Source organism: Macaca fascicularis, chromosome 1, assembly GCF_037993035.2.
Source record: "Macaca fascicularis isolate 582-1 chromosome 1, T2T-MFA8v1.1".
Lineage (NCBI taxonomy): Eukaryota > Metazoa > Chordata > Mammalia > Primates > Cercopithecidae > Macaca > Macaca fascicularis.
In genome coordinates this window covers 40,544,873-40,565,306 of record NC_088375.1, presented here as the reverse complement: position 1 = coordinate 40,565,306, position 20,434 = coordinate 40,544,873, and the positions used below count along the sequence as shown (strand labels likewise).

General features: G+C 42.2%; 1 protein-coding gene across 2 annotated transcripts in view; it reads right to left on the bottom strand.

Moving 5' to 3' along the window:
• The window catches only part of LAMC1 (laminin subunit gamma 1), a 123,168-nt gene extending 111,127 nt beyond the window's left edge, over window positions 1-12,041 (bottom strand). The window contains exons 1-2 of one of the 2 annotated variants that reach the window (XM_074029903.1): window positions 10,311-10,453; window positions 9,453-9,555 (exon numbers count right to left, since the gene is read on the bottom strand). Coding sequence is in view for 1 of the 2 variants with exons in the window: in XM_005540187.3 (XP_005540244.3) it covers window positions 11,165-11,579 (415 nt within the window). In the remaining variant the exon portion in view is untranslated. Of the gene's footprint in view, window positions 1-9,452; window positions 9,556-10,310; window positions 10,454-11,164 lie in introns of those variants that run through there. The other variant, XM_005540187.3, reaches the window with a different exon arrangement.
• Window positions 12,042-20,434: the final 8,393 nt, after the last annotated feature.

Below are 20,434 nucleotides of genomic sequence, written 5' to 3'. Positions count from 1 at the left end.
TGGATTTCAACCTATGCAACCTCAGAAAAGTCACTAGTCATACAATTATTCCCCAGGGGTTAACAATAGTTCTCAAGTCTGAAGAATTCAAAGAGGTAACCAGCAGGCACTTGACAAAAGGTAATTCACTTTCTTTTGTCACCCCGCTTTCAAGTTCTTCTTCTCCCCAGAATCCATCTGGCACATCCTCATTGATCCATGAATGGCAAATAATGCCTTCACCATTATCTAACTACTTTTAGATCTTTATTCAAACAACTCTACCTTCCTGGAAAAACTCTACACTCATGTCTATTACTTTTCTTCAAGATCCAGGAAGCTTTCCTGGCTGACTTCAATCCCTACTCTTCAAAATGCTCCGCAGGTATTCTCCCAACAATTTAAAAAGTTTCAACTGGGCTGGGCGCGGTGGCTCACTCCTGTAATCCCAGCACTTTGGGAGGCGGAGGCAGGCAGATCACGAGGTCAGGAGTTCGAGACCAGTCTGACCAATATGATGAAACCCCGACTCTACTAAAAATACAAAAATTAGCTGGGCATGGTGTCATGTGCCTATAGAGTCCCAGCTACTCAGGAGGCTGAGGCAGGAGAATCACTTGAACCCGGGAGATGGAGGTTGCAGTGAGCTGAGATCGTGCCACTGTACTCCAGCCTGGGCAACAGAGCAAGATTCCATCTCAGAAAAAAAGTTTCAACTGAATTATTTTGCCTACAGGTCAATGTTTCTGTCTGATCTCCTCAAATACATTACAAATAAAAGTATCTTTAGGATATAAAAAGCACCTTCAATATCTATCATAACTCACACACCCCATACTACAACGTCTATGAGTGAACCATTTCCCCCCCAGCAGTCTTATTTACATAAGTCCTTCGTCCACTAATTAGAATCAAAATGCAATAAAGCTCATCTCATTTTAAGCAGGTGGATCTTTTCAGATCATTGGAAATATTTCATAGCTTTGTAAGTTTCTCCGGCCAGGCACAGTGGCTCACGCCTGTAATCCCAGCACTTTGGGAGACCGAGACCAGCCTGGCTAACATGGTGAAACCCGATCTCTACTAAAAAAAAAAAATACAAAAAACCTAGCCGGGCATGGTGGTGTGTGCCTGTAATCCCAGCTACTCGGGAGGCTGAGACAGGAGAATCGCTGAACCTGGGAGGTGGAGGCTGCAGTGAGCCAAGATCATGCCACTGCACTCCAGCCTGGGCAAAAGACTGAGACTGTCTCAAAAATAAATAAATAAATAAATAAATAAATAAATAAATAAATAAGTTTCTCCAAGAAAGCCACATAATTCAAACTTCAGACTTTTTATTTCTAAAAGGCTCAATAAGAGAAAGCCATTACCTAGACCATGTTTAAATGAATGAAGATGGGGTCTTCCCATATTTAAGTGGTATGTGGAACATTTATGTTTCACCACGGAAATTAAATAGCAAGTTACATAAGCACCAGACATTGTGACCAAAGCATATGCCACGGAAAGACATTCTTAAAGAATTCTCTAAACCTGCAGCAAAACCCACAGACTTATCATCTTACCACATCAAACGACGAAGCATCAACCAAAACCACTACCTGCTTAAAGTGAGGTGAGAACAGAGGACCGCTCTTCCCCAGGTTTCCCATGCTGCACTGCCTGAGGCGTCTAACAAGCATGATCGTATGAGAGGGCTCTGCAGGTACTTCAATGAAAATGGGCTCATAACTCAATTAAAACCAGCTAGTTCACTGATGTGATCACTCAACAACTATCTGTCAATGCCTATTAATGCCAGCAACTTTTGGTAGAGGGGAGAAAGACAGTAAGAGAAATATATTTTAGATGATGAAGCCTCACATGGTGTTCTCTCCTATTCTAAGCCAAAAATCATACCAAAAAAAAAAAAATCAATTATATTATATTGTACTACAATTGGCTGAGAGTTTCTTAATTAACTTTTTTATTTGAGGAATAATTTACATATAATGAAGGATACAAATATTAAATGTATAGCTCTGAAATTTTACATATGTAAAATTTATTATTGAGCTCCACCCAGCTCAAGAATAGAACACAAAATCAGAACTCTAAAGAAGATGGGAAAAAAAGAGACTGGTCATTAACCAGGTCTCTGAAAACAGACAGGTACCTGTATAGTCACTGCCACAATCATTCTGGTTAGCAGAAACTTTCATACATACACAGTACTGTGATTTATCATCATGAAACAAAATTTACTGAGTCCTTAACTCTACACAAGACCACATACCAAATTCAAGAAAAGGAAAAAGAGGCCAGGCATGGTGACTCATACCTCTATTCCCAGCCCTGTGGGAGGCCAAGGCAAGAGGATCACTTGCACCTAGGAGGTCAAGGCTGCAGTGAGTTCTGATTGCACCACTGCACTTCCAGCTTGGGCAACAGAGTGAGACTTTGTCTCTTTAAATAAAAAAAAAAGCAAGCAATGTGAAGAAGACTGATTCTGAATTAATATCTCCTCCAACTTTCAAAACAAAAAGATAAAATAACAAAAATCTAAAAATAAAACAATCCAACGTTGGCCTCAATAAAAGAGGAAGCGGCCACACGCGGTTGGAAACAAAGAGTAAAAGAAGGGAACTGAGGAAATGTAACTCCTAAAGTTCAAAAGAAATAAGGTAAATCCCCTTATTCATTTCCCAGCCTTACCATAAGGTTCTTCTCCCACAAGAGATCTGAGGGTGCCATTGTCTAAGAAAGAGTGAAGTCTGCTTTATTCTATTTCATGAATATGTAGCTGTACCAGGCTGACTGGGCCCACTTATTTCAGGCTGGCCCCTAGAAGAGCACACGCATAGAAAAGCAGACACAATTAATTAGTGCCACCCTAGTCTGGTGCAGTACTCTAAAATCTCAGGAATGTTTCTATAAATGGGTTTTCTGGTAACCCCTATTAGCAAGCTGTCAGTTTTAGACCCAAATGAGCAAACACCTAACTTTATCATGTCACAAGAAAGGGGATGCTTGCAAATTCCAGCAGGGCCCTGTTACACAGGTGGTTTGTTGTTGTTTTTTTTTTTAATCTTTTTTTTCTTATTTTTAAATTATTTTATTTTACTCTATTCTTCTCCACAGGGCAAGTTCTATCTTAAGTCTTATAGCAAGCAACCAAGGCAAAGTAATAAAATCAGCACAAAATCATCTTGAAACTATACACTTTCAAGCTGACAACTTAAAAGAAACATTAATCCCATATTTTTAAAAACCTCAGAAATTTTCAGCAGTAAAAATAAACAAACAGCTCTGCTCTAAACTTTAACACCTTTCCCTAAAACCCAAACAGAACAGTGGTAGAGCTGTCAATAAAGTCCAGCAGGAAAAATGAACAAGTAAAGAAGCAGGGCCGGGTATGGTGGCTCAGGCCTGTACTCCCAGCACTTTGGGAAGCCGAGATGCGCAGATCACCTGAGGTCGGGAGTTCCAAACCAACCTGACCAACATGGTAAAACCCCCTCTCTACTAAAAATACAAAATTAGCTGGGTGTGGTGGCACATGCCTGTAATCCCAGCTATTCAGGAGGAGAATCTCCTCAGCAGGAGAATCTCTTGAACCTGGGAGGCGGAGGTCGCAGTGAGCCAAGATCATGCCACTGCACTCCAGCCTGGGCGACAAGAGAGAAACTGTCAAAAAAAAAAAAAAAAGAAGCAACTGTTGCTGCTGCCTATTAACTCTAGATGAATATGTGGTTACTGCTCAACAGCCTAACCACTTTAATGTGGAATACACTGGGCTATACCATACTCTACATTTACAGTTCTTCACTATCCTAAAGAGACAGTATGCCTATCTTCTAAATCTACTCATGATGACTTCACTAAACTTAAAAGGATGCTATATACAACAAGCAAATAAGATACTTCACTGTAACCTCTCCCCTCAACTGCTTAATAATTCCCTTTAAGAATCTATTTCAACAATGTACATGTGAATATACATATTTTATTTAATTTTTGAGATAGCGTCTATGTCGTCCAGGCTCGGGTGTAGTGGGTATTCAACAGGCGCAATCATGGTGTACTACAGCCTCAAACTTCTTAGCTCAAGTGATCCCTCTGCCTCAGCCTCCCAAGTAGCTGAAACTATAGAATATATATATATGCTTTAAATAAAATTTGCTTATGTCCATTTTTAAAGGAAAAAAATACAAATTAACATTTCACAAATACATATTCACATGTGAGAATTCATGAGTTTTCTCCTAAGATTTATCTAGGCTGACTTCAAGTCACATAACAGTCTAATTTTTACCCAAAAAAGGACAATCATAGGCCTTTCCAATTCCATACCAGTTCCATACCTTAGTACTTTTTGAAAAAATTTACAGAAATAAAACCACATACTACATTTAACATTAGCTATTACAGTTACATATATCTTATAAAATGGAGAGATGGCACTGATAAAAAATAAACACAAGCTCAAAAGTTTTGCTTTGAAGAATTTAAATTAATGTTCAATGTTCTGGGAGTTTTATAATTCAGGCATTCATTTATTCACTCACTGTACATATATTTTTATGAACACTATGCCAGACAAGGGTCACTGGAGATAGAATGCCTCCAGCCTCCACCCAAATAGTGAAGCGAATCCTCTCTGTGCTTGCATCTGTCACTTGGGACTTACTATATAACATGAAAGTACTGCTCCAGAACAGAGGTCAACAAACCTGTGCTATGACAGCCAGATAGTAAATACTTCAGCCTTTGTGGGCTGGGACATATGGAGTCTGTCACTATTACTCAACTCTGCCTTTGCTGTGCAAAAACAGCCGCAGACAATGCTTTGCTACATGAGCTAAACTGTGCTCCAACAAAAATTTATGGATAACCAAAATTTGGATTTCATGAAATTTTCACATGTCACAAAATATTATTCTTCTGATTTTTTCTAACCAATTAAAAATGTACAAACCAGTTCACAGTCCATACAAAAATAGGTGGCAGGCCTGGACTGGACTTGGCTAAGAAGGCCATCATTTGCCTACCCCCAAATAGAGACACATGGGCCTCTGCATCTACACCTCATCTAAGAATGAGGTCAGGGCAATGATCCCCTGAATCACTACACATCCAGGAATTTGCATTGGTGCTAATACATAACAAAAAATTAACCAATACTAGTCATCTTTAACTGAACTAAAAGATTACTAAACCCCTGACTCGTCCTTCAAAAACTTCATGGTTTAAAGGTGGAAACAGACAAGTAAAGAAACAGATAACCCTGTGTGATAGGGACTGTGATAAATACCCACAGGGCGGTGTGAGTGGGAGACCTAATCCAAGCCAGGGAGTAGGGTAGAAAGGGGAGAGAGAGAGAGAGAAACGGGGGAAGGAGTCCTAAAGGATATTAACACCTGGGAGAAGTGTTCCAAACCAAAGAACAGCCCTGTGAGCACACGAAGCGACAAAAGGGTCCAGATCTTAAAGTACCCTGTACACCATGCCAAGGAGTTTGGACTTCATCCTAAAATCTTGAGGAACCACTGCAGAATTTTTAGCTGCAAAATTGTATAATCAGATTTGCATTTTAGAACCATCACTCAATCCAAAGGATGGCTGCCCAAATATAAAGGGCAAAGCTGGAGGTAGAAAGCCCACCAGTTTATTAGGAGGCTGTGGCAACAATCCAGGTGAAATGCAATGGGAACTTACAGTAAAGCAGGGACAAAGAGGATGGAAAGATAAGCATTCAAGACACATAGTGCCTAGATATAGAAGGTAAAAGTAGAGTCTTGGACAGATTATAGTAAGGATTGGTGGGAAAGAAAGGAGTGAAGTTACAGCTACCCAGAACTGACCCACCTCACAGCAGTGGATCCTAACTGTTTCCCAGGGTAGTCTTTACTCATGAAGCCTGTCAAGCATGGTTCTTTCAGGAGAGACTTGGGCAACATAAGTTGACAGCCTCAGGGTTAGACAGCAGTGTAGTTCATTAACATAGGGAATACCAAAAGAGCTTTGAGTTGGGTGAGACAACAAGGAGTGAATTTAGTTTTGAATATGGTCTCTGGACATCCCAAATTGACCAGAACCAACAAGTTTTCAGATATGGAAAAAGAGGTGACTAGAAATACAACTTTAGAATTTAAAAATTTACAAATGAAGTTGCAAATAAAGCCTTGAGACCAACATGAGTTCATCTACAAAGCGTGAACAGCATGAAAAGACAGGAATCTAGGAACATAAATAAAAAGGAGTAAGGCCAGGCGCAGTGGCTCACGCCTGTAATCCCTGCACTTTGGGAGGCCCAGGCGGGCGCATCACGAGGTCAGGAGATCGAGAGCATCCTGGCTAACACGGTGAAATCCAGCGTCTACTAAAACTACAAAAAATTAGCCACGCGTGGTGGTGGCGGATGCCTGTAGTCCCAGCTACTCGGGAGGCTGAGGCAGGAGAATGGCATGAACCCGGGAGGCGAAGCTTGCAGTGAGCCAAGATGGGGCCACTGCAATCCAGCCTGGGCGACAGAGCGAGACTCATCTAACAAAAAAATAAATAAATAAAAATAAAAAATAAAACAAAAATAAAAAGGAGTAGGCAGGAGAAAAAACAAGGAAAACCAAAGGAGTATGGTATCTCTGAACCAGGGTATACATGAAATTTTTAAAGTGGCTTAGGATAAAGTAGACATTCTTTTGACAGACTCGTTAGAGAAGCTGCAAGCTGCAAGAACGAATGCAATCAACTAAGTAGTCAAAGACTTATCTCCCCCATGACTTTTGGCAAATCACAACCCTAAGCATCTTTGCCTTCATCGCATTGTGAGAAATCTCATCAGTGATAAACTGGAGGCCTTATAAGCTGTAAAATGTAAAATACAGACATCCTTGATTTATTATTGTAATGTCATTATGAGTGTATAAATTCCTAATAGAGTATAATCTTCTGAAGACAGGACCCTCAATCTTCTACATCTTTCTATCAGGTACAGTGGTATATACTTCAAGAGTATTTTTTAAAACGTTTGCAGAATATCTGCCAATAACATGAGAAAGTATGCACAGGAGGAAGGAGTGCATAGCAAAAGACACACCCAATTTTTAAAAATTATTTAGAATTGAAATAGTCAAAACTTGATTCCTCCCACATATGTGACCAATGACAAATGGAAGAGGTGAGCTCAGGATGCCTTATAGCTCCAACTTCTCACCTAATGTGTAAATTCTTTTTTGAATGCCCTTAGAATGGAGAAGGAATTTGGAGAAAAAGCAGTGAACTATAGAACAGGAAAACAGCCAACAGCAACTTTATAAAACTGTGTTCAACAACTGCTGGCCATTAAGGAAGAGCTCCTTAACTCCTCAAGTTGAAACCTGCAAAATGTAAATCAGGCCTTTGTGAGACAAACTAAAATAGTGTCCCCTCAGGGTGCACAAATACCACAGTGAAGTCACCACAGTGAGCTATTCCCTGACACAGTGAGAACCCACCTTGCAAAGGTTTTTCCTGGAGGGAGAAATTGCCATTTGTTCCATGTTAAATACATACACACTCAGCAGAGGACCAAAGAGAATAAATGGCAATAGCCTATATATCAATTATTCTAATTTACACACACACAAAAAGATATTCAGATACAGATTTAAAAGCTTCATTTAATCACTACTGGTTCCTACAGTTTACGAGGAGCTTGGAAACTAATCTGGTCTCAGTGTTAATTTTAGGAGTTCCATAAACTTTGATTGGGTTGGTTTTATAAGCACTCTTTTCCTTAATCTAACTGTTTTTAGAAAAAGGAAAAGCTACCTTTCTCAAGATTAGGATCCTGTCTGCCAAGTTTCCATCCACAATGATTATCAAATTAATTAAAGGGGCTGTTTAATAAAAGGCAAATCCTCAGCTACAATCATAGTATCAACTACCCCACTAGTATGGATAAAAACTTACTATAAGACATAAAAGCCAAACTTTTTAACAGCAATTGAATAATCCATCCAGAAGCTGACGGCGAAACAAAAAAGACTTCTTTTTAGAAAAGGGTGGCTGGTTGAGATTTCTCCCCATAACAAGCAGAAAGTGCAATTCTGGTTCCCATAGCAACTTTAACTCTTTTTATCCGAGGACACACTACACCCTGCACCCTGGATTACTGTGTATGGTGCTTTTAAGCTTTTAAGATGGCCGTTTTCAAAATCAACACTGATTTTCCTGGCTTTTGTATAGCAAATGATGATACAGGTACAATAATCAGATTTGTATTTGCCATCTGTTAAAATACGCCTCAGCCTCCCAAAAAGTACCAGTTACAATGATCCTATAATTTGATATATACACGTGTATGCACGAAAAATTTCTAGAGGGTCATATTAATGTAAGAAATTGTGAATGGTGGTCTCTAGGGCGTGGAGCTTAGCAGGTAGTGATAAAGAGACTCACTTGTCACTATACTTACTGTTTGAATTTACAATGTCATGTTTCATTTTTATAATTTAAAAAAGTCAGTGCCCAAACACTTACATAACTACTTACATTTCTTATGTACGATTTGACTGCTTATTTTAAAGTTTACTGTACTGAAAGTTCAACATCAAAAGGAAGGCTAGAAAAGTGGTGGCTAGACCTAGCTCTTTCACACTACTCATTTCTAGTTTCACATGCTCTGTAAGGGTGAAGCACAATATGCATCACTTGCTTAAGGGTATGTGAAATTTGAACTGGAAGGGAGATTTAATAGATGCACAAAACAGTCATGGTACTTTAATTCATGGGAAATAATCAGTTAGCTGCAGCCCATGGAGTAACTGGAGTTGGGGAGTGAATATGCTGAACATCAAAACACACAGTGACATATAACACCTTGCATACTTGTCATAAATTGTTGATCAAAACATACATGTATACATATAATCTTATCATTAAAGACGAGGTGGGGAGGGGAGAGAAAGAGAAACCTCAACCTCACTACACACAAACCTTTCCCCCTTCCCACCTCCTCCACGACACATGACTTCTTCCAGGATGTCATTTCTGATCCAAGAACAAGTGTAAGTCAAGTATCCGAGTCAAGTTAGCTTAAACTAAAAAGTAAGTATTTTTACAGTTAATCACAATACTTGTAAGAAAATACTTTTAACTTACAAAGTTTTAAACTCAGTTTTATGAATTTCATTTAGCAACAATATTACCAAAAGTTGAGGGAAATTTCAGCAAAACCAAGTCCAAGCATAAAACATTTTATAGTAAAAAGTGATGTTAGAGGCAAACTCTAAGATCTCTTTTGACCTTTTAATCAACCATGACCCAAAGTTAACATACCTGCCTCCCAGTGGGAGCAATCTAACTTAACTGATACCAGCTTACTCTACCACATTATCTTTGCAACAGGTAGTAATCACTGAGTAATCTATCTACCTCTGAAATCACCTTAAACGACCTTTAGCTACACAGTGCCTACAAGAGAAAATTCAGAGAGCCAAGAGCCCCACCTTTATGTAAATAAGAGACTGTTGTTCAGTAATTGTCGATTGAATTTCAGGCATCTGAGATTTGAGACATCAGGCAACGCCTTTTCTTTGAAAATTTTAAAATCTGAAAATGAACAAAATAAGACTTCAAGGGTATTCAAACTTGAACACAGAAACTTTAACAAGTCAAAAGTTAAACAAAAATACTTAGATACAAATTTCAAAAATAATTTTGACCAATTTTAAAAATATAACAGGAGAAAAAAAAGAGCAATCCCACACATCTTAGGAAACCCTCGGTCACTAGCTATGTCTTTAGAAAGGCACCTTTAAAAAACTGAACTCAGTGCACTTTACTTCTTCAATCCCTGAAAAACAGATACCTCATAGTATCATTTTATGAAATTATTTTCAAAATGTTTCATTTGTTTAATGACTCAACTGCAAATAAGATGTTAAATAATTCTTCTTTTCTGACACTTATTCCACACACAATAATTTAATCCCACTTTTCAAAGTACTTTTTGTAAGTCAAATTCTTTCTCTGGAATCCTGATACTTAAATAAAGTTTAGTGTACCGGAGAGCAGCAAAACCATGATCAAAAGAACCATTTGCCAACAACATGTTCCTTTCCAACACCCCTAAGGGATATTAGCCTCACAGAATTACCCTCCCTTGACAGAAGAATGGCTTGGGGCAGTCTGTTCTCTCTGGAAGTTCGTTAGTACCAGCTACTGGTAATAATCAAGCCTTCCAAGGCAATGGGGAGTGAAGCGCTAAGTCAAACGTCAGTTTCTCACACATTGGTTCCTCGGTTAAACACAATAATGAAACTTTCTGCCTATTTACATATCTCAATAGATGAGGAAAAACTTACCTAGATCGAACATTATTTTTGGTACTTCCAGATACACATGTCCATCCTCATCCACTGCCCTGCCATGAAGTTTTCTATACATCCCTTTCCTGATTTCTGAAAGATCACTTATACGTGTTTCTACACTCGCTTTGAATGAAAGCAAAAGGGAAGACAGTAAAGGAGAGCCTTTTTACCCAGGGACAAGGCTGTGCCCAGCAATTACAGTGAGTGCACTTCCTTTTGTTTATTCTGCACCAGGATTAGCAGTCAAATCGCTCTGTGGCTTTTAAGGCTGAGCAGCTATAAAGAACAATAACTTCAAAAGTGAATTTATGTTTTAATTCCACATAGGCAATATAGGCAGCGAAGGCATTTGCTCCTCTCAAATTCCCCCTTAACAGAACAATCACCCTCAGCCCTGGAGGGACATCTAAACATTTTAAAGACGAAAATGTTTAAGGCAGACCTTCTTGTTTCTGATCCAAGTATGCGCTGTGACGGCCTTGCTAGCAAAGAGAAAAGTGGGGATGGGAGTTTCTGATTAACGCTTCAGAAAAAAAAAAAAAAGGTGGAGGGGAGGAACCACAATCCTAACAGCCGAAATGCAGAATAATCAGAGAGCCAGAATCCCGTTAAGTCAGAAAGAACAGGAAAGCAGAGAGACTCGTGCGGAACATTCTGGCCCTCACGGGATGTTAAAAGCTAGATCTATTTCAGAAGTTGGAGAAAGGAGTTTCTGTGTGGCCCATGCCGGGGAACAGAGAGCCAACACGCGGCTGTCTGGGTCCGTGAGGCCGGCTACGGGGACGGAGCCGGTCCGGGAGCTGGGCTGCTGGCGAGCAGTAGCAGGGGACGGGGCTGTCACCGCTTACCCAGGTGCAGCGTGAGGTTGATGGAGCTGGGGTACTGCACCCCGGCCAGCATGGTCTGGCTTTGCCACCAGGTGGTGTCGGCCTGGTTGTTGTAGTCGGTCAGGAAGGCTGCCCCGTGCTGCAGGTGGGGCTGCCCGGCGTCGCACAGGTGACAGGACTTGGTGACCCCGGTCACCCCGGTCTGCACACAGTACTCCTCGGGCGGAGTCCCACACGTGTTGGTAGCCACCACGGTCACGTTGAAGGCGGCGTTGACGAACTCGGGCATGCAGCGCTGCGGCCGCCCGCCCTCGTCCGTGCACTCGTCCATGGCTGCCTGGGCACAGCCCGCCGCGGCGGCCGCCAGCACGGCCAACACGGGCCAGAGCCGCCCCCGGCGCCGCAGGGCCGGCGCGGCCCGCTGGCTCCCCCTCATCCCGCCGCCCGCACGCTGGGCCACGGCGAAGGCAAGGGCACCGGCGCGTTCCTCTAGCCTAGCGGCGTTCCCCGGAGGCCGCTTCGCTGCTTGAGCCTGGGGGCCCAGGGGCCTGACTCCCGGGCTGGCGGTGGCGGCGACTCGCGCGGGAGAGACTGACGGGCGGGCGCCCCTAGCGAGGACCGCGCTGCTCGCCGACCGCGGCCCCCGCGCGCCGCCTCCGCGCTTCCCTAACCTACCCCGGGAAGCAGCCTGCACTCCGCGCCGACCCCCAACTTCCGAGCGCGTGCCCGAGTGCGCGCCCCCGGGGAGGAAGGAGCAGGGGGTGGGATCGGCAGGGTCGGGTGGGGTCTGGGAGAGGAGAAAGCCCAACCCGGTCTCCTCTCAGCAACTCCCGCGGTCCCTGGGGCAACTCCCTGGCCCTGCGCGCCCCATGGACTGCGCGTCCGTCCCGGCAACTCCAGGCGGCGGCGGGGGCGGCGGCGTCTCGTGCTCGGGCCCGCTGCGCGCGACCGGGGGGAGGGGCGCGCGGGGTGGGCGGGGAGCCGGGGAGGGGGTTGGGGGAGGGGAGGGGAGGGGAGGGGAGGAGAGGGCGGCAGGATGGTGCATGCCGGGAGGGAAGGGCGGCCTCGCAGACCCGGCTCCCCGCGCGGGAGTCGCCGGGGTCCTCGGCCTCCGCGGCCTGGGAGACTCTGGGTTGCGGGAGGAGGCGGGGGAGGGCGCCTTAGAGGGGCGACGCCGGGTCAGGAGGTCGCTCGGGGTCGTCCCTGGGGCCTCGCGCCCATTTGGGCTGCGGCAGGAGGGTCCCCGCCCAGCCAGGTGTCGGTCCCACCCGGGAGCGCCCGCTGCTGCCCGGGGTCCCGCGCCAGCCCCTCCCGAACAGAAGTCCGGGGCGTCCATGGGGCCGACACTGTCCCTGGAGAATCAGAAGGGCCCGCAGCAGCCAGATGAGTTTTGTGAAGCGATTTCCTGCCGCTGAATTAAAGTGTAACCAGTCGTTTTACCGGGGCAAGGAAGGAAGTGAAAAGGCTGGGAATGGAATGACATTTTTCCCTTGGGTACGCACGACCCACTGCGAAATTCTTCCGCTGTGTTGTTTGTGTCCCTCGGCTTGCCTTTAAAAGACTCGAAATTATGTGGATTCTGACATCCTCCTTTTCGGGCCTGCTGAGTCACGGAATATTCTCAGTGCCAGAATGACTCAGTTCACAGAAACTGAGCCAGAAGATCATGAGTTTTAGTCCCTGAGCAGAACCTGGGCGCTTACCCAGGGCTGATACGGCAAGCAGAGACCAGGGCAAGGAGGCAGCAGCTTGAAACCCTTGGCGTCCCCAAGCAGAGAGGAAGGATGCACATAGTGGATGACACGGATTTGTTTTGTTCTAGCTTTTGAGGAACTTGATGATAAGGTGTGGATAATAAGTACACGGCAAAAACAGAACAAAAAAAAAAAAACCACGTGCATAGTTTCGGACCCAGTTGTCCCATTAAGATAGGGATAATGGGAATCTGAAACAAGGAAATAAGCATATGTTAGGTGACTCTGGATAGTTAGGGTCAGTGTTAGACGCAGACTGCTAGTTAGGAAAACCTTAAGGATAATGTTCTGGTCGGATGAAGAAGGGAGGGGAATCTAGGGACGTATTACACGACTGAGCTTACTTAGCAAGTATGTTCATCACTGTTCCGTTTATTTGATGAGATGGGTGGAGATTATGGATGGCTAAAGGTGCCTCATTCTTGGCACCTTCTCTTTGGGAGAACTAAGTTGTGGGGGCTATAATAATTTTTTAACCCTTTCATACATGAGTTGAAGCAAAATAAATACGTTCATTTACACCTAGAGGGGATTATGTGCTCTCTCAGTCCTTCGTTGTACTTGAGAACAAACGTGGGCATATAGAACAAAAATAAGGATGTTAGTTGTAAATAAAGCTACAGATTTGTAATAAACGTGTCTGTATTTTAATAAACATGTTAATGAGGGCCGGGCGCGGTGGCTCAAGCCTGTAATCCCAGCACTTTGGGAGGCCGAGACGGGCGGATCACGAGGTCAGGAGATCGAGACCATCCTGGCTAACACGGTGAAACCCCGTCTCTACTAAAAAATACAAAAACCTAGCCGGGCGAGGTGGCGGGCGTCTGTAGTCCCAGCTACTCGGGAGGCTGAGGCAGGAGAAGGGCGTGAACCCGGGAGGCGGAGCTTGCAGTGAGCTGAGATCCGGCCACTGCACTCCAGTCTGGGCGACAAAGCGAGACTCTGTCTCAACAACAACAAAAAAAAATGTTAATGAATTTGCGTTATTATACATTTTTAGTACTTTGTTATATAGTGGCCAAAGAGTGGGTCTGTTTCCAACAATCAAAATAAAGGCAAGGAGACCCCCAAAGGCTGTGAAATCAACATAAATGGGTTTCTTTGTCATTGCTGCCTTTTGAGTCCTAATGTCCAAGATTAACATCAAGATATTACTTATGCGAATTTTCCGTAATTTAATTACCAGAGCCTATCTGATATTTGTAAAGCACATATAGAGACCTTGAATTAATCCCTCAATTCTCTTGCTTATAGAAATGTGTTACAGTGACAAACATCTGTTTTGAAAAGAGGTAAAGTGTAACCAGCCAGTGGGCTTGGTGATAAAAATTCTGCTCCGTTATTTGGATCTTGATTCAAACAAATCAATGGTTAAAACAGAATTTTTAAGACAATTTGAGAAATTTGAACACTAATTAGATGTTTGATGATATCAACGAATTATTTTAGCCACCTGGAGATGCCAGTCTACTAAATAGACTTAGTATTTAAAGAAAAAAAAAGTGAAAGTGTGTAAAATTTTCTTTTACTGCAGGTTACCCTATTTTTCAAAAAACTCCAGAGCCTTTTGAATGCATGTTCTTAAGTGCTTAGAAATTTCATTATCAGCCGGGCGCGGTGGCTCACGCCTGTAATTCCAGCACTTTGGGAAGCCAAGGCGGAGGATTGCTTGAGTTCAAGACCAGCCCAGCCAACATAGTGAAACCCTGACTCTACTAAAATTACAAAAATTAGCCGGGCCGGCCGGGGTCGTTGGCTCACGCCTGTAATCCCAGCACTTTGGAAGGCTGAGGCAGGTGGATCACTTGAGGTCAGGAGTTCCAGACCAGCCTAGCCAACGTGGTGAAACCCCAACTCTACTAAAAAATACAAAAATTAGTTAGGTGTGGTGGCGCGCGCCTGTAATCCCAGCTACTCAGGCAGCTGAGGCAGGACAATCGCTTGAACTGGGGAGGGCGGAGGTTGCAGTGAGCCAAGATCACGCCACTGCACTCCAGCCTGAGCGACAGAGGAAGACTCTGTCTCAAAGAAAAAAAAAAAAATCATCCCGGCGTTGTGTCGCATGCCTGTAATCCCAGCTACTCGGGAAGCTGAGACAGTAGAATTACCTGAATCCAGGAGGCGGAAGTTACAATGAGCGAAATTGTACCACTGCACTCCAGCCTGGGTGAGGCTCTGTCTCAAGAAAGAGAAGAGAAGAGAGGAGGGGAGGGGAGGGGAGGGGAGAGAAGAGGGGAGGGGAGGGGAGAGAAGAGGGGAGGGGAGGGGAGGGGAGGGGGGAGGGGAGGGGAGGGGAGGGGGGAGGGGAGGGGAGGGGAGAGGGGAGGGGAGGGGAGGGGAGGGGAGAGGGGAGGGGAGGGGAGAGGGGAGGGGAGGGGAGGGGAGGGGAGGGGAGAGGGGAGGGGAGGGGAGAGGGGAGGGGAGGGGAGGGGAGAGGGGAGGGGAGGGGAGAGGGGAGGGGAGGGGAGAGGGGAGGGGAGGGAGGGGGAGGGGAGGAGAGGAGGGAGGGGGGAGGGGAGGGAAGGGGATTATCTGAAAGAGAGGGGAAGAAAGAAAGAAAAAAAGGAAGAAAGGAAGGAAAGAAAAAAAAGAAGAAAGAAAAAGAAAAGAAAAGAGAGAATGGAGGGAGGGAGAGGGGAGAGGGAGGGAGAGGGGAGAGGGAGGGAGAGGGGAGAGGGAGGGGGTGGGGAGTTTCATTATCCACCAGACATGGTACTTAGACGAAAAATGTTTTATTCAGGTCCCTCTAAAGATAATCTTAGTGCCCAATTATCAGTGTCTATGCAGCAGGATTTAAAATGTGTGATATAATTAGAAAAATAATTTAAAAGTTTGCACTGACCTTTCCATTGCAACTTTGTCATTTTTTATCTTTTTATAATTACCAATGCGTTTATTTTTTCAGTCCTTATTCTTTCTGACCTCATTTCCTTGTATTCTTCCCAAGCCTAAGCCTCACTATACTATATGCTTTATCTTTTTATATTTAGAAATGCAACCTAAACATAATAATTATTAATAATGATTGACAGTATTAGCCTATATTTACATTCTATGTTACACTTTTCAAAATTACACGGAAGTGAAGAATGTTATCACCTATGTGGAGCTGAAGAAATTAAGGCTCAAAGAGATTAAGTAACCTCTGTAGACAAGTAGGAGGAAAGTCAGGCCGGGAACCTGCTCTTTCTGGCTCCCTGACCAATGCTGTTTCCTTTTCGGTTATGTAAAGGTCATGATAGGAAAGAGGATAAGGGAAGAGCGTTCTCACATTCCCAAAGTTTTTAGGTTATCAAATAAGAATTTAAAATTAGGTAAAAATTAATGTGATACTGGAAGAGAATGACAATATCCCTCTTCAAAGTTACAATGACTACACATGATGCTTTGTGTTAGGTTTATAGATCCTGCCTAGGTCCTTGGTACAAATCCAAGCAAAACAAGATAAGGTATCTTTTGTGGCGAGCTCAGGTAAAGACAGGATTCCTCTTGTATGAGGTAAAACCCTTCCTCCCCACTCAGGCCCATGCACCCAATTCTTCTTCTTTTTTTTTTTTTTTTTTTTTTTTTTTTTTTTTTTTACAGAATTGCCCAAACTCCTTTGTTTTGAAAAAAAATTTTACTTTTCTAATAATAATCACACATATTTATGGAGTACCTAATGATGTTTTGATACATACAGTGTATATTCATCAAATGAGGGTGACTTGCATATACGTCACCTCAAACATTTATCTTTTTTTTTTTTTTAAGTCACCCACCCTGGAGTGCAATGGTGCAAACACAGCTCACTGAAGCCTCCAACTCCAGGGCTCAAGTGGTCATCCCACCTCAGCCTCCCGAGTAGCTGGTACCACAGGCATGGGCCACCATGCCCGACTAATTTTTTTTTAATTTTAGTGAAGATGTGGTCTCACCTTGCTGCCCAGGCTAATCTTGAACTTCTGGGTTCAAGCGATCCTCCCACCTTGGCCTCCCGAAGGGCTGGAATTACAGGTGTGAGCCATCATGCCCAGTCATCATTTCTTTGTGTTAAGAACATTCAATATCCTCTCCTCTAGCTATTTAAAAATATATAATAAATTATTTTTAACTATAGTCAGCCTATAGTGCTATATGGAAAACTGGAATTTATTTCTCCTAACTAGCTGTAATTTTATATAATTTAACCAATCTGCATCTATCCCCCATCCCAACTACTTTTCCCAGTCTCTAGTAACCACTATTCTGCTCTCTACTTCTACAAGATTAACTTTTTTAGCTTCAACATATGAGTGAGAACATGTGGCATTTGTCTTTCTATTCCTGGCTTATTTCACTTAACATAATGTCCTCCAGGCTCATCCATGTTGCTATGAATGACAGAATTTCACTCTTTTTAATGGTTGAATAGTATTCCATTGTGTGTGACTGTGTGTGTATACCACATTTTCTTTATTCAGTCATCTGTTGATGGACAGGTGGGTAGATTCCATATCTTAGCTGTTGTGAGTAATGTTGCAGTAAACTTAGGGAACAGATATATCTTCGGTGTACTGATTTCCTTTCTTTGAATATATATCCAGTAGTGGGATTACCGGATTATACGACAGTTCTATTTGTAGTTCTTTGAAGAACCTCAATACTGTTCTTCATAGTGACTGTACTTATTTACACTCTCACCAGCAGTGTATAAGGGTTCCCCTGTTTTTACCCATGCGTCCAATGCAAACTATGTTTATCTCGTGATACTAGTTTTGAAAGAGAGACAAAAGGACACATCCCTAATTCATAATATTTAAACCAGAATTTTATTTATAACAATATACAAGTACAATAAAAAAGGAAGTATTTCCAAAAATGAGTAGCAAAGACCAACCTCACCCCACTCAAAATTTTCCCATGAAGAAAAGAGAGAACTTCACATCTCAAAAATCTTGTTATTCTGCTAACCAAATGCGAACTGTATCTCACTATAAAGAACAGAGATAAATACTCTTTTATGTGTAGATAACATGGTTTTATCATGGGAACTCAGAATTTCCTTAATAAGTTGTTGACCCTGACAGGGTTAACTGATTACTCTTAGAAAGAAAGGGTAATTTTTTTTTTTTTTTTTGAGATGTAGTCTCACTCTGTCTCCCAGGCTGCAGTGCAGTGGTGTGATCTTGGCTCACTGCAACCTCTGCTGCCCAGGTTCAAGCAATTCACCTGCCTCAGCCTCCCGAGTAGCTGGGATTACAGGCACCTGCCACCACGCCCGGCTAATTTTTGTAGTTTTTAGTAGTCGGGGTTTCACCTTCTTGGCCAGGCTGGTCTTGAATTCCTGACCTCGTGATCCACCCCCACTCAGCTTCCCAAAGTGTTGGGACTACAGGAGTAAGCCACCGCGCCCGACCAGGTAATTTTTTTAAAACCAAAGCTATTATTATTGGTAGTTTCCCCCAGAATTTAATTGTCTTATATTAAATAGTTTATCACCTCATTCCATTATGTTGGTATATATTGCAACAGATTTTTTTGGAGGGTGTGCCTGGAAGTTATATTGTGCAAAATTAGAAGTTCACAGCTCTTTGAGTAATATTCTTTTTTGGGCTGTGGTGGAATGTTGTAACACCAGCTTTTAAAAAAATTTCCAGCTGAAATTATTATGGTCCAGGCACAGAACTTAACGGCCTCCATCTCTAGTTTATATCTGTATTTGAACAAATGTTAATTACTTTTTCTTCCCACCCAAATTGTGTTTATTGTAATGACCAAATTAAAGCAAGATTTTAAAACATTTCCCCCATCATTCTATGCACTAAAATGGCTTTTTCATTTATCAGAACTCTCTCTCCTAGTTCATATCTTTCTTTTGTTGTAATAGACATCTTTTATTGAAATTCAGCGTAGATATAGAAAAGTACATAAAATCCAAGGGTATAGTTTGAAAGTCGGGTGAGAGAATCACAAAGTGTATGCTCCTGTGATCACTATCAAGGTCTAAAAATGAAATATTACCCTAACCCCAAAGCCCTGTCCTGTCCCTGGCCAGTCAGTATCCCCCACTTCTCCTCAAATGTAACTTCAGTTCTTGCTTATGTCACTGCAGATTAGTTTTGCTTGCTTTTGAATATTATTTAAATGAAATCACATTGTATGTTGTGTGGGAATGGCTTGTTTTGGTCAATATTAGGTTTTGACGTGTCAATTGATGTATGTGCAAAAATTCCTTATTTTTCCTTGTTGTATGCTATTCTATTGTATAAATACATTACAATTTATTTATTCATTTAACTGTTGTTGGACATTTCAGTAGTTTCCAGTTTGAAACTATTCCAAAGGATGTTACTATGTTTTTATCATCTTACTTGTTTTTTGCAGACACATTTTTTTACACACACACACTTTTGGTGGGTATATACATAGGAGTGGAATTGTTGGGTCATAGGGGTAGGCATATATTCAAATTTGGTAGGCAATACCAAACTGTTTTCCAAATTGGTTGTACCAATATTCGCTCCAATCAGCTGCATACAAGAGTTGCTGTTTCACCACATCCTCAACCATACTTGGTATTTTCGAGTGTTTTAAATTGTAGCTATTCTCGGCTAATATTATTTTGATATTGGCACTGAACTTGAGGTACTCTAACTCCCATTTATATACATATTTGCACAAAATATAAATTATGTGTATTATTGGATCGTACTTTATAATTGGTGGGTTTAATTTCTAATTCCTTGATTACTAATTCAACTGGCCTCCTTTTCATATATTTATTAACCATTTGGGTATCTTCTTTTGTGCCACTTTATGTTTTTGCTAATTACTCTATTGAGTTGTCTTTCTCTTTCTTACTGATTTGTAGGGATTCTTTACCTATTTTGGATATAGTCTCCTTTCCTTGTGCTATGTGTTGCAAATGTCTTCTTTGTGGTTTGCCTTTTCCCTCTTCAATAGTGTTTCTCCTTTTGAAATTTTTATTATGAAAAAATTCAAACATAAGCAAAAGTGTTGGTGGGAATGTAAATTAGTTAAATCTCCATAGAACATATTATGGAGATTTCTCAAAGAATTAAAAATAAAACTACCATGCAACCCAGCAATCCCACTACTGGGTATCTACCCGAAGGAAAATAAATAGTTGTATCAAAAAGACATCTGCACTAGTATGTTTATCACAGCACTAATTATGATAGTAAAGGCATGAAATCAACCTAAGTATCCATTAACAGTGGATTGGATAAAGAAAATATGGTGTGTATGCACTATGAAATACTATACAACCATAAAAAAAAAGAACAAAATCATGTCCTCTGCAGCAACGTGGATGCAGCTAGAGGCCATTATCCTAGTGAATTAATGCAGAAACAGAAAATCAAATACCACACGTACTCACTTATAAGTGGGAACTAAACAATGGATGTCATATTCTAACCTCTTGAGATGAAATCCTAGATAATGAATTTCAGCCATTTTTTCCTAACACATGCTAAAGAATATAGATTTCCCTCTAAACAGCACTTTAGCTGCATCTCATTACTTTTTTTTTTTTTTTTTTTTTTTTTGAGAC